General features: G+C 36.8%; 2 protein-coding genes across 4 annotated transcripts in view; one reads left to right on the forward strand and one right to left on the reverse strand.

The window, feature by feature from the left end:
• The window catches only part of LOC138693422 (zinc finger protein 235-like), a 42,644-nt gene extending 33,509 nt beyond the window's left edge, over window positions 1-9,135 (forward strand). For 2 of the 3 annotated variants that reach the window (XM_069817428.1, XM_069817471.1), the window contains exon 5: window positions 644-1,592. In XM_069817428.1, the coding sequence (XP_069673529.1) occupies window positions 644-758 (115 nt within the window). In that variant the 3' untranslated portion in view covers window positions 759-1,592. Of the gene's footprint in view, window positions 1-643; window positions 1,593-3,470; window positions 3,539-8,881 lie in introns of those variants that run through there. The other variant, XM_069817438.1, reaches the window with a different exon arrangement.
• The window catches only part of LOC138693413 (zinc finger protein 239-like), a 33,799-nt gene that overhangs the window by 16,302 nt on the left and 2,480 nt on the right, over window positions 1-15,017 (reverse strand). The gene's annotated exons all lie outside the window — the stretch shown is intronic.

A 15,017-nucleotide genomic window follows, 5' to 3' on the forward strand; every position in this document is an offset into this window, starting at 1 on the left:
TACTGCGCAGCCAGGCCGCTCTGCTCGAAGACATTCAGCTGCACTTGGAATCAGCAATCGTACGGCAAGACGGATTTTGCATGATTTATTTTATTTATTTTATTGAGTTATTTTACGACGCTGTATCAACATCTAGGTTATTTAGCGTCTGAATGAAATGAAGGTGATAATGCCGGTGAAATGAGTCCGGGGTCCAGCACCGAAAGTTACCCAGCATTTGCTAGTGATTTTGCATGATGATTTACATTTACACCCATACAAGATGGGTGGTTGTGCAGAAATTCAATGTAAGGAATTACCCCAACAATGAATTTCGCACAGGAAATGCTTGCACTCCACGAGCAGTATGAAAACTTGATGGTTGCATTGAGTGATGAAGCCCATTAATGGAGTCGTTAACAGACAAAATGTTCGGTATTGGGCTGCTGAAAATCTGCGACACTTATACGAAAAACCTCTGCTTAGCCCTAAAGTAACAGTTTGGTGCGTGGTGGGATAGTTTGGCATCATCGGTCTCTACTTTTTGTAAGAAAATGGGGTTACAGTTACTGTAAACTCTGGGCGTTACATTCAGATAATTAATACCTTTTTCATCCATGAGTTACAAAGAAGAGGTATTGATCGTCAACGTTTGTGGTTTCAGCAAGATGGGGCCACGGCGCATACCTCCAGAGCGTCAATGGCAGTTCTTTGCCTCCTGTTTTCCAATCGTCTCATTTCGAGATTTGGTGATATTTCATGGCACCTCTGTCCCCTGACCTGTCCACGTGATTTTTTTTCTTTGGGGGTACCTAAAGGCATGTGTTTACGAGGATAAGCTCCGAATATTGGATGAATTGAAGGACGCAATACGTCAACACATCACCCAAATCAACAGAGATCTCCTGGAAAGAGTAGAGATCATCTTCGTCAGCGCCTTCAACAATGCGTCAACACAGACGGACATCACATGCCAGGTGTAATTTTTCGCTCATAATTGAAATGGTAGTCTCACAAACGTTTTTCTACCAATAAAGTGTGTTGAAAACAAAAACTAACTATTTTATGATTATTTAAAAAACACTTGGTTCCTATGCCTCACCCTGTATAACTACTTCTTTGAATGCGACAGACTCACAGATGTTAGGAATAGTAACCATTCGCTGCAATACGAGCGTCTAAGCATACAAATCGCAAGATAGCATTGCATTTTGTTTCTACAGGGTGTTTCAGAAATACTTTGTCAAACCTTAGGGGCATGTTCCTCACACCAAAACAAGAAAAAAAGTTCATATGTCCGAAAATCCTTAGTTTTTTTAGTTATTAATGAAAGAACATAATGAAACATCTGTTGGATATTGTCAGCTTGGCAGCAAGTGTTGCAACGTTAATCAATTCAGATACTCATAACAAATGTTCAAAATGTTCTCCTCTTGCTTCACACACGCATGCACTCGTCGGATCATTGACTCCTTGGCAACACATAGGATACAATGAATGCATCAGCAGACTTGTATCAATAACATCATTCGATTATCTAACAAAATGAATATTATTATCGGTTACAAACTTAAGTTAAGTTGTTGGATTGCACCTCGAAACGCGTTGAACGTAAACTTGCATTAATTAATCTCTGTAGTTCATCTTCTCTGTCTGCTAAAATTAGGAGATCATCCGCAAAAGAAAGTTCTATTTGTTTTTATTACTGATTCTATTATGCAGATAATAAAATCAATACTCAGCAAAAAGAAAAGCAAATAAAACTTTGTGCTGAAAATATTCTTCTTTTTTTTTATTAATATTCATTCTCTATTAGGAACATTAAATCCAGACTTTGAGATGGGCAGGGCATGTAGTACGTATGGGCGAATCCAGAAATGCATATAGAGTATTAGTTGGGAGACAAGAGGAAAAAACCTTTGGGGAGGTCAAGACGTAGATGGGACGATAATATTAAAATGGATTTGAGGGAGGTGGGATATGATGATAGAGAGTGGATTAATCTTGCACAGGCTAAGGACCGATGGCGGGCTTATGTGACGGTGGCAATGAACCAGCGGGTTCCTCAAAAGCCATTTGTAAGTAAGTAATATTCATTCTCTATAGACTGATTTGTGAATTCATATGTGCCTTTAAAACTATGGAAAGCAACTCGTCGATATCTGCAGACCGTCCCAGTGTGGTTTGTACCAGCCTTGCACCGTTGGAGGTTCCTCATCAAGCGAACGAATCCCGCTCAAGGTCAATATAATAATATAGGAGATATTTAAAGGTAGTAGAGTTTTAAATTCTTCACCGGTATATGACTGTCGAAGTCCGACAGGTGAATGCCGATGCTAATAGATGGGTCATCCTGCCTTATTGTTATTGTTATTATTATTATTATTATTATTATTATTATTATTATTATTATTATTATTATTATTATTTCATCATCGTCTCAAAATAGACTCTGCAGTTTATAAAAAAAAATATTATAGAAGTAAGCATTGACCTGTCACTGATACAGATATGACCATGATATATATGTATATATTCTGTTACGGTATTGAGTTTCTATCTTCATGTCGCGCGTTTTTATCACATTGACATGTGCGGGGAATTTCTGCAGTGTTTTTTTTGCTTCATAGTACTGTTAAATGTGTCACTGATAAACTCTTTCCCAGGTACTATAAGTAGCAGGTACACCTCGGAATTTTCGAAGCAGAGAAACGTGGTTTCCGGTTTAGTATCCAGGAGGACAAAGTAAGTTTGTTATTGCAACATACGCTGCGAAGAAATTTTGCGACCGTTACAGTTTAAAATAGGATTTATATTAGATTAAGCAAGGCTAAAACAATATTGAAAAGCGAGCGTATTTATTACTTGACGTGAAATAACGAAAGAAATAGATCTGAGGACATTCCCTACACGTTTTACGCGTTTCTCAAAATTTCATTTCATCGTCAAGTTATCAAAGATGTATCTGTTTGTACTGCAGTTTATTTCCTTGAATTATCATTTACAAGACAAGCAGAAATTAAAAATGCAATATGCACCAAAATAAGAAATAGGCTAATATCGGTAGTTTACCTCTGAATGAGGTTCTTACTGATTTGTAAGCCTACTCGTACATCAATTATTACCAGACAGTACATCTCACTTGACAATACGTGTCAGAGGAAGCATCTGAAGTCTGATTAGTGTAATATGTAGCTAGTCGGCGATGTATACAATGGAAGGGGAAAGAAACTAGCCACCCTACCCCATTATCTTCTGGCCTAGTTGCCTCATAATTGGCAGGACGCTCTAAACTAAGTTGTATATGTAGAATTAGAAATTATACAATAAGAGAAAAACTTGAATAGATTTTTAAAATATTTGTTTATCCCACATATTCATATCTTTATAGGTACTGTATTTCAGAATGTTTGACGTTAGGCCTATATAGGCCCTAATACTTATGTTTTGAATACTTTTTTGTGAAATGCTCTTTTTTTGTTCCTTTATAGGAATTTCAGCGTCATCCAGCATGATAACGAACGTTGCAGTAGCAGTTTTTCTTTTCGTAATGCTGCAGGTAAAGTGGTTTATTCTGAGATATATAAAACTTTCTTGCATACTTATACTTCAGGTGCAAGAATCTAAATCAGCGATCATCAGAACACTACACTATCGGACTAGCGTCTCTTACCCGCGGACAAGACACAGCCCTAGCGTGCGTTCGTCGCTGCTGGCGGATATGCTGTCTCTCTATCCCTTGTGCACGACGGAGCAGAGTTCCTTACCCTCCATGCACTCTACCCATTTCAGCGAGTGCTGACGACCACTGATCTAAACCAATAAGTTATTTATTCTGAAATGAAGTAACGAATCTTTAAGGTTACTGGACCACTATAGGCCTATTATAGAGCTGAAAGATTCGTGAATTTCAGGAAATTTTCCGTTCCGTCTCGTAAGAAGTGGCTATGGTCCATTCCGGTTCATTTTAATTCGGTATTAATTGTACAGATGTGACATTTAATTATTATGCAAAATAATTGAGGGGATTGGAAGCAAAGCGGTATATATTCTATTATTCATGTGCTAAAAAGGATAAATGTTCATCTTCCCTCTTGCTTAAAAAAGTCCCTTGTGCAGACCCTTGTATTTCCCTATTTTGACTATGCTGACATTTTACTGACTGACCTTTCCAGCGACAACAAAATGAAACTTCAACGTGCTCATAATTTGTGTGTACGTTTTGTAAGCAATGTTCGTAAATATGATCATATTACCCCATCCCTGGAAGCAATAGGTTGGCTTAAACTAGATAAGAAAAGAAATTTACATTCACTTCTCTTTCTCTTCGAAATCTTGAACTCTTCTATTCCTTCGTACCTGTCGTCTCGCTTCACTTACCTTTCTTCCCACCACAATCTGAACACACGCTCTCGCCATGAAACAATACTAACAATACCATCCCATCGCACCTCTTCATACTCATCCTCTTTCACAATAGCCCTGCCAAGACTCTGGAACTCGCTACCTGCTAGCATCAGGGACTGTCGAAATAAAATTCAATTCAAGCGCAAACTTACTAGGCACTTGGTCAGTAATTGAGACTCGTTCACACATGGTTTCTTGTAAATAGTTCTTTTAATCTACCACAAAATATCTCAATATCCGGTAATTTCATCACTATAGAATTTTGTTATTGTAGGTTTAATTTGTAATTTAGTAAATACAAAAATATTCTTTGTTCTTAACTTCTATGATAAAATGTCTAGCTTTCATTAATCAGGTATTCTTGTCGTACTTTAATTTTTATTGTAATTGTAATTGTAAATTTAATATTAATTGTAATCTTATTGTTCATGTTATAGTTGTAATCCCCTGGTAGAGGGGCAGAGAAGGCCTGACGGCCTTATCTCTACCAGGTTAAATAAATAAATAAATCTAAATCTAAAAATCTATAAGTGCACTTTAGATACTTTTGAGAAAATATGATTGAAAATTATTAAATTTTCGTAAATTCCGTGAAATCTTTAATTTTAATTTTAGTGTGTGATGTGGTTAAAATATCTAAATGTCTCTTTGCCACTAAAATTGTATATGCTTTAACCTTCATTGGACTTTACGAGCTATTTTACCTCCGGACTTTTTACGATAAAGAAGCTTCACATTATGGGTGTAAACATAACCGTTTAAATGAGCACCAATAGGCGGTTACATCACTCAATATTTAGAAAAGAAAAGGAAAGACAACCAAAGACCTCGAATACTCTAATATCTTTGATGTCGAAAAAAACAAGAGTTGATCAAGAGAGATCAAACGAAAAAAATAAAATGCAAATGTCCAGCTTTGGCATCAAATATTTTGGATTCTAAATTATACTGGGAAGCTAGAAAGCGAATGGAGAAATTCCAAGTGCCTGAGCAATAGATACTGCTGCTGCTGCCTTCCCTGAATGCACTTAAATCATTTTTTTTTTTTAGTTTAGAAATGTTACTTATACTCCTTTGTATATGACCCCCTCAATAATCTATACTAATAATAAATCTGTAGCCGAAATTTTTCTGGTAATTTTCGATTTTCCAAAAATAATTGTTCCTAACATATATAATTAACCACCCTGAAACCGAAAATCGCTTTTTTGAAATTTTTGTTTGTATGTTTGTTACCTTTTCACGCGATAATGGATGAACGGATTTCGATGAAAATTGGAATATAAATTATGTTCGTTGTAACTTAGATTTTAGGCTATATGGCATTCAAAATACTTTATTTAAAAGGGGGGTTATAAGGGGGCCTGAATTAAATAAATCGAAATATTTCTCTTATTATTGATTTTTGTGAAAAAGTTACATAACAAAAGTTTCTTTAAAAATAATTTTCGATAAGTTTTATTCCTTGAAAAATTTTGATAGGACTGATATTTAATGAGATAAATGAGTTTTAAAATTAAAATAACTGCCATCTAAGGCCGTATAATGAAATAAAAAGCAAATGACTTCGTCTATACGGGGCGTTGGACAGCAACAATCGAAAGCTATGAAAGATAGCCTACAGAGAATGTTTCTGTGTTTGTATAAAGTAATATCGGAAGCTAAATTAACCGATTTGTATAATTAATTATTATTTCACCATTGGAAAGTGTAGTTTCTCTAGATGGACATAATGCTATAATGTTATTACAGTAACTTCTGATATAATATAATGTAATATAATGTAATATAGCCTAATATAATATAATATATGTAATGTAATATTATATTATATAATTTAAGTTATTTGAAGGGTTCAGAACCATAGTGGGCCAAACGCCAGTTACTCAATACGTAGAAAACAAGGGTTAAAATTAAGTTATTACCATAATTCAATGGAAACCTATAACAAGTAAAATAAAGTATACACATTAAATCTAAATTATGTCAGTGTTCATTAAACTATGGTTGCATGTAATAAAAATTAGAAACATGTTAAAGGAATTGTCATTGCACCAATGAGTGGTCTCTGGACCAAAATGATCGCATTTTAATTATTTGGATGCAATTTAAATTAAGTAACACATTAAACGATTTATCCTTCTATCAAACACGAATGTTCCCTGGATCAAATGTCCTATTTTAATTATGTAATTACTTTATATTTATTTCTAACGGGTGTAGCGGAGCGTACGGGTACGGCTAGTATGCCAATATTTTCGTGTTTTCTGTCTTTGGATTTGATACAAGAAATTAACATTTTCGAAGGTTGTCCGAAATTTTTATATTAATTTATAAGATAGTATAAATGAAGTACACACTGTTTACTCTTAGAAGAATATACTGTATTATTTAACGTGGAGTACTGTTATTCTATAATTAAATAGTCATAAAATCATAATTACATATAAATATTTCAATTTTTAAATAATGTTGTGTCTTAGTCCTTTGGTTTTATAGAAGTTGTTTTATTCCCAGCCTTAACATAAATATTGTTACATACCAGTACTCTTAAGTGATACTGTACAACCAATTTTAAAGATTATTTTCCACCCCTTACAACGAAGCATCCAAGGTGTCAGGTGTGAATTCAGCTGCAGAAGAGAAAGTATGTTTTGTGAAGTTTTTATCATGATATGGGGTGATTATGAAAATCGTGTAGCAGTGATAGTACTTCATAGGGTTGGGAAATCAGCTTCTGATATTTCCACAACCCTTAAAAAACTTAAAATCAGCAGGATGTTTGTTTTTCGAACCATCAAGAGGTATGAAGATCTAGGGACAATAGCTGACCACCCGAGGCAAGGTCGCTCACGCACCGTGAGGACAAAGAGGCTGGTTCGATTGATGGGTCGTATTCGTCGAAATCCTGTCAGGAATCACTCTGTGCTGGCTTGTGAACTGCAGATTTCAAGAATGTCGATGTTCAGAATTCTTAGAAGTGACCTAAGGTTTATGAACTTATTGGCGAAGTACAAGTCATTTCCTCAGTTCTCAGCTGAAGCAGTATAGGGAACTTAAATCAAGACTGTTTCTTCAGCTTTACTCTCAGAATGGACAAAAGAGAATTTCTTTTACTGACGAAAAATGTTCAGTATTGAGGAGTCTTTCAACCAGTAAAATGATAGGATTTATGCTTCAAGCTGTTGAGAAGCTCGTGAGAAAGCTCCAAGGATCTTCAGAGATGTCATTACCCTGCCTGCTGGAAAGTGACGTATGACGATACCACTAAACTCCATTTCTGTAAAAGCGGGGTGAAAACCTCTGTCAAAACCAACAAGGAAATCGTATTGGAGCCTGTTGTGAAACCTTTGTTTCTCAATCAACACTGGAGCTTCCAGCAGCATTCGTCACCAGCCCACAAGCAAATTCAATGCAATAGCGGCTTAAGGCGAATTTGCCAGATTTCATTGCTCCTTGTGATTGGCCCGCCAGCAGTCCCGACCTCAATTCACTGGACTACAATTTGTGGACAGTGTTTGAGGAGACTGTTTGCAAAAGAAGGACCGGAATATTGAGAGTCTGAAACGTTCCTTGTGAAGGCAATGGCGGATTTCTCTGAAGAGGCCATATTATGAAATGCAATAGATGAGTGGTCACAGAAACTTAGGGATTGTGTGAAGGCCAAAGGTGGCGATTTTGAAAAATGATTGGTGCTCAATGTTCAGCATACATGAGGAGCTTATTTTCAAAACGATCTTTGTCCATTCCCATAACTTTGTGGAAAGTCACGAAAAACGTTTTTAGGTTTAAAATATCTTACTAGCTAGGCAAGAGACGTTACGAAACCAAAGAGATAGGGTGCATTATAATCAAATAGCATGAGAGACTTTTATTCCAAAGTTGGAACTAATATTTTTTTTTGCAATTTTTGCTGTTTACAAGGATAAGTTTGATTCCAATAGTCACTTTAACGCAAGATTTTAGTGATTTAGAGGGCAAACTGAAGCCAAATCATGATAATTAGTTGTATGTAAAGTTATATTTTAAAATGCATGAAGACATGAAGCACATTTTCGTTATCAGATGGACAAGAGACGTTTTGAAAATGAGGTCCCTCACTTGTAAGTAACCTATATCGTAAAGACATTAAAATATCTTTAAAACTGTGCTCATGATTCACTAAAGTATTCGTAACAGTATTTATGCTAATATCAGGTAAATTCATTACAATTCATTTATTACTGGTGATTATTATTGTGCATGACGTACCTCAGGCACTTACAAAATAAACTATTTCATCTGTATGGCTGTGATTTTCCCTACAACTACAATTCCCTCCTTACTGCAACACTTTCTACAATCCTTCCTGAGCGTTGAGTAGTCGTAGAGTTATATGCAGTCTTTTAAAAGGCAGAGCACGCTGCGAAGCGAAAATCTTGAAAATCGTAACTTGCCATGCTGATTTTTTGACACACCTGATAAAGACCTATGCATATTATTTTATGTATTTCAGTTCGCCCTTAACAGTGCCAGACCTGACATATGGAGTGACGCTCGAGATCATATACTAGGTCATGTGGCCAATCAAGCGGAAAATATCTCCGATACTGTTGTGGATAAAGCATTGCAGCCTGTTCATGATTGGATAAATGACCTATTCTGAACAAGTACTGACTGAGAAATATGTGCAATAACAGTAAAACTAATATTTCATGCGGAGTTAAGACAAATTAATTTTCAACGAAAATAAACGTAAATCTCTTTCCTTTTCGTTTTTTTCTTAATTTCCTCCTTCTCCCACTCTTTCCTTTTGTCATTTCACATCTTGCTTAATTTTAATTTCTAACTAGAGAAAGAATTGTGATGTTACAACAACTATTTGTAGATATTCTCGGAAATACACATTTCAAATCCAAGATATCGAAATATTTGTTTTGGGCATGCAATCTTCCTGCGTGTCTGGACGCCTATGTACAGTGATTTCTCTTGAACTATTGGTCAGATGTTGTTCATGCATTAAGTCTCAGCGAACATTCCCAGTGTTCCTGTCGACCGGTCAGTGGCTAATCCTTCCATCTACCGCGGCTGCTTGCATCCGCGAACTCACGGCGCTTCGGCTTTCGTATAGGCTAGTCAAGTAGAGCAGGAAATTTGCCCCCAGAATTTTAGATAAAAATAATGGATCTTTCATATACCACATTATTGAAATGGACGTATAATGATGACTTTCTTAGCTTCACAATTCCTTAAATTATAAAATGTATCCGATGATTCTTAAATTTGTAGCGAAAATTATTACGATTTTCAGCAACACATACATAGGCTTACAGGTTGTTCGAAGACAGATCTGGCCTCACAAGTGATACCAACAAGGCACAATTTATGAGGAAACTAGGCCAGGAGATAATGGGGTAGGGTGGACAGTTCCTTTCCCCTTCATTACATACATCGCCGTTTAGCTACATATTAGCCCTACACTAATCAGACCAGATGCATACAAAAAATTGTTCTTCCTCTGACACATATCGTCAATTGAAATGTACTGCCTGAAAATAGATGTACATACCAGCCAGATCCTCAATCAGAGTTTGTATAACAGAGCCAAGAATAAGGACCAAGCTGTTCGATGATGATGATAAGCGCGCTATGCTTAGATTTGCATCTTCAAATAACATTTTACGAGACGTGAAGGCTAGTGTGAGACGGAAATCGAAGAAGCGATTCTGGCGAAATTACATCTTTAAATGTTCGCATTACACTATTGTTATTATAATGACAGTGATGTTATATTCCATCAGTTTGAGAAGTTTTATACGTGAACGCGGATTTTTTTTTAATTATTCATTTGGTATTGCAAATTACAAGTAACTTTCGGTTAATTATTCAAAACTGAATATACTACCACAGTCATGAAGTTCGTGGACTGAGCGTATATTGTCATTATGGTGCACTAGAAGGATAAATGGCGCCTCGGTATGGTGCCATGTCAGTTATTCTCTCGTCCCACCACTAGACAGTTGCACACGTCCTGGGATCCTGTCCGCACGGCGAAGCTCTGCGAAACGCTAGACACCACCAAGTACGATCAATTATAGCCACTGCCCTTAAACATGCCGATTACAACACCTTTGAAGAAGTACATGGTCTCTCCGTCACTGGCAGTACACGGCGCATAGATATAATAGCTTTCAAGGAATCTACAAGATCTGGATACATAATTGATCTCACTGTGCGTTTCGAAACGGATGAGGAACAGCCAGCAGAAGTGGATAATGAAAAAAAGAATATCTACAATCCTACCATTCCCTATTACCTCAAAAAATACCAGCTAAAAGAGCTTGAAGTAATCGGACTTCTGGTTGGAGCAAGAGGTACCGCTACTCTCTTCATGAAAGATGTGTTTAAGAGGCTTGGAATACCTACATCTATTATTCCGATTGTAACCTTAGCTGCATTGAAAGGATCAATTGCTCTCCTGAAGAATCACCTATAATCGAAATCAAACTAAGTTCAGTAGCATTCTTTACTTTTTTGTAACACTTACCTCTCTAAAAATAGGTATATTTCCACTAATCTCAAAAAAAATTATTTGCAGCTCTGTACTTGTAAGAATTTCATTGTTAAAACAAAATTAATGGTTTTTCATGAACTTGTAAAAATTTCTATGGTTAAGTACTCTTTGTCCCTTGTGGCAGCTCACGAATGGTGAGAAGATACATAAATCAACCCCCCAGAACTACGGTCTCTGGTGTGAAGGTGATTTGAATTCCCGCGTCGGATCTTGAAAATGTCGCAGTTTGAGCAACGGGCAAACATCAAGTTCTGCAAAAAAAAAAAATTAGACAAATTCGCTAGCGAAACGTTTCAGATGTGATGCAAGTTTACGGTGTGTTTCAGTGGTACCAATGTTTTTCGCAGGGCAGAGACAGTTTGCAGGATGATGAGCGTACTGGTCGGCCACAAACGATCCGAACTGAAAGCAAAATCGAATAAGTTGCAATGTTTATGCGTGCTAACCTCTCACAATCAGTAGACGATCTTGTAGCAACAGGTTTCAGTCAGGATACATGCCACAAAATTCTGTCTGATGACCTGAACATGTCGCGTGTTACCCAACACAGTATCCCACGTGTCGATCTCATGACGATTTGTGGTGATTATACTAAAAGCCAGGTTATGAACCGACTAAACCGGAAGCGACGTTCTGTTGCTCTCTTTCTGAGCTCTATTGCCACATAGTGGAGAGAGATTCAAAACGTGTTCAGCGTTTGTCACCGATATGTTTAAAATAACTACTGTCTATAGTTCTTGATAACACTATCCACAATATCAGTAGTTAAAATTACTGTTTTTAAGAAAGCACGAGCTAATGACGCTGGTACGAAATGCGACTCGTAATGCACGTGGTACTGCAAGTGAACTGGGAAGTTTGGCTACACTGTCTTCGTGATTCCGTTGCCAGATTTTCGTTAGCAGACGACATTTTCAAGCGAGGTCCAATGAAAAGCTCCATTCTCCTTCTCCCCTCCACCCCCCACACTCAACGTGTCATCACTGCACAGGCTACCCCTCTAACCCGCACTTTCCTCTCGCCCTCCCAACTACTTCCTGTTTAGTCGGTTCATAACCTGGCTTTTAGCATAGTAGTGCTGACGATGATCCGACGTTTCTCAATCGGTTCATAACAGTAGACGAAACATGGCGTTTTCTTTACGATCTGCAACTGAAGCGACAATCGACCACTGGAAATCGCGATTATTGCCACGACGGAAAAAATAACCACGCCAAGACAGGTCAAAAGGCAATGTGATGCTCGAACTGTTTTTTTACGTATTTGGAATTGTTCACATGGAATTCATACCAGACGGAGTAACTAAACAAGACATGCTACAAGGAGATCCTTCGCAAGCTATACCAACTTTGGCAGACGTGCATAGCGGCCAACGGCGAATATTTTGAGGGACGATATGTATCTGTGACGCCGTGTTTACGCGGCAACTGATATAACACCTGGATTCTGCTTTTCGCCTATGCTCCAGGCGCCAGTCCACGAACTTAATGACTACTACGTATAACATCTTGTGTTGTGAAAGAAATTTATTGCATTTATTAAAATTGTAAAGAGAAGTGTAAAGAATTGAAAGTTAAAAAAAAACAATCATACCGGTAGTCCAAAAACATAATTTTTCAGGAGAAGGAAAAACTATCTAGCATGATTGTTGTTGACACTTCAAGTATGAAAATTCATCATGCCATTTCTTAAGGTGTTACAGAAACTTGGGAAAACTGAAGTACATTTATAACTTAAATTGCCTCGTAGAAATACAGGTGTAAATGCAGGTAACTGTAGACAATGGTTGTTTTAAGAAAGAATACTGTTATATCTGAAGTGTGCCTCTCATTTAATCTTCTTTTTCTTTATTATACAATGTTTCTTCTTTCGTTGCTTAGGGCCTACGTTTCTTAGCCTACATGGGGTTACTTCTGTACCTAAAGATGACTCCATAACTAATACAACAATTCACGTGCCAAGGTATTTTTCTCTGGGCGTCTTTTACCGCGTACGTAAGAAGCAGTACTGCCAATCTACTACAGTTTAAAATTGTATGGATAAATGTTTCAAGATGATATGAATGGGATATTTGTAAATGCTACCATCGTCCTGGCTGAACAATGACTGTTTTCATTTAAAAAAGTCTTTGAACTATGGTTGTTTTATGAAAATCACTGAAATTTCCATTCCTATAACACAGGCTTATGGAGTTTTTAACCTAACATTTAATTCAGTAGATGGCCACTATAATATGCTCACCATATGTTTAATATCTCATGTTTTTTGTTTCAAAAAAACTCTTCAATTATTGTAGACCTAACTCGATTTTATTTAAAGTTCGTTTTGTTCACCCTTGTCTTCCAATCACTACTACCTGTACAGCAGTAGGCCTATATACACTGCAGCTATGTAGCACGCGAAGTAATCAAGGGCTTTAACTCGCTGTTTCTTATACATCTCTGGTATATGCCATTTGTTATCTCGTGGAACCTACTTGCGTGTGAGGGGAAGAAAAAGTGGACTGGGATGCTTCCTTCCCTCGCTACGTTTCCACTTGTACCTAGCTAACTCACTTACCCCCACCATAAGGTTCTTACTATGAACCTCGGCGCACATATCCATTTGGTTTTACGAGATAACAATGACCTGTACTAATATTTATGCTCTACCATGCCGAAATGTAGTAATTATACACCTGGTAGTAGTTCTTTAATGCACCTCATTAAAGTATACCTATTAATTATAATTCAGTTGTTCAGCCAATGAGAAATCACCATGTACCATTATAAAACGCAAGTATCAATTATTCTCGGATATCCAATCGAAAGACAATTAGCGAAACGTCACGGAGGCTGGAAATCCAATACTGTCGCAGAAGGTTATGTTCTGTTACTATAATAATTAGCGTTAATTGTAAATAATATTCAAATAAATTCAATTTGTCATCTCGTTTTTCAATTCTAAATCAATTTCCAGGTTATATCAATATTAATGTTCATGTTATTCTCTAGATTATATCAAGGTCAATGACATTCGCCCCTCGGAAAAAATCAATACTTTCGCGTCTGCGCACATCTTACAATTTAGAAGGTCAGTTCCGCTCTTCACTTAGATAACCATAACATGAATACTTATGAATAATGTCAAGTTAGAAATATGGTCGAGCATAAAAAGTCGTATGAAACTTGCCTATAATGGTAATTAAGACGCTCGTATGATTTATGAAACTCGCTTGCGCTCGTTTCATAAACAAACGTACTCGCGTCTTAATTACTACCATTATAGGTTCGTTGCTATGTACTATTATAAAATAAAATTTAATTAACTTCAAAATTGAACATTCCTGTTTTATAACTAATCACTAAAGATGTCTGTTCGATTATTCTCACGAGTTAGTATTCCCCTATCTGCTTGGCTGGTGAATCTCCTTATTTCATCCCTCCTGATTGGTATTTATGTTAACCTGCACTCATCAGCTCTTATTGTGTACGTGTCAAGAGAGAGGGAATGAGGAAAAGAGACAGAGATCACCACATGAAAGCTGCATGGTTGGTAAATCCCCTTCCTCTTAAATTAGCTGTGTCAGTCTGTCTTTGACAGCCTGTAGTAAAGGCATGTAGTGAATGAGCTAGAAAAATAAGTACTATTTATTACGTTGTTCAGTGTTTTGTAATGGTTATATATTTAGCGGGTGAACGTGTAGGTCTATACATTTATGAAAATCTACGCAATAAATTTCAAGAGCATTGTGGCAAGCTTTTCGATTATTATCAACTATCGATCAACTCTATTGCTACTCGATTAATTGAACAATGCCCTGGCTTAATTATTTTGAAATGTGTCTTACTGGCTTCACTTATGCGCCAGTGAACCTTGCAAATGTTTTCCCAGGCGTTGTGAAGATCTGGCTAGTGCTAAGAGTAAGCACAACTCCATGAATTTAATAGTACATTATGCAACGAGCCTACAATGATAGTAATTACGACGCATGTTTGTTTATGAAACGAGCGCAAGCGACTTCAATACGACTTTTTATGCTCGACCATATTTCTAACTTGAAATTATTCAGAAGTACTCATTTTATTTGTATCTGACT

Source organism: Periplaneta americana, chromosome 2 (genome assembly GCF_040183065.1).
Source record: "Periplaneta americana isolate PAMFEO1 chromosome 2, P.americana_PAMFEO1_priV1, whole genome shotgun sequence".
Lineage (NCBI taxonomy): Eukaryota > Metazoa > Arthropoda > Insecta > Blattodea > Blattidae > Periplaneta > Periplaneta americana.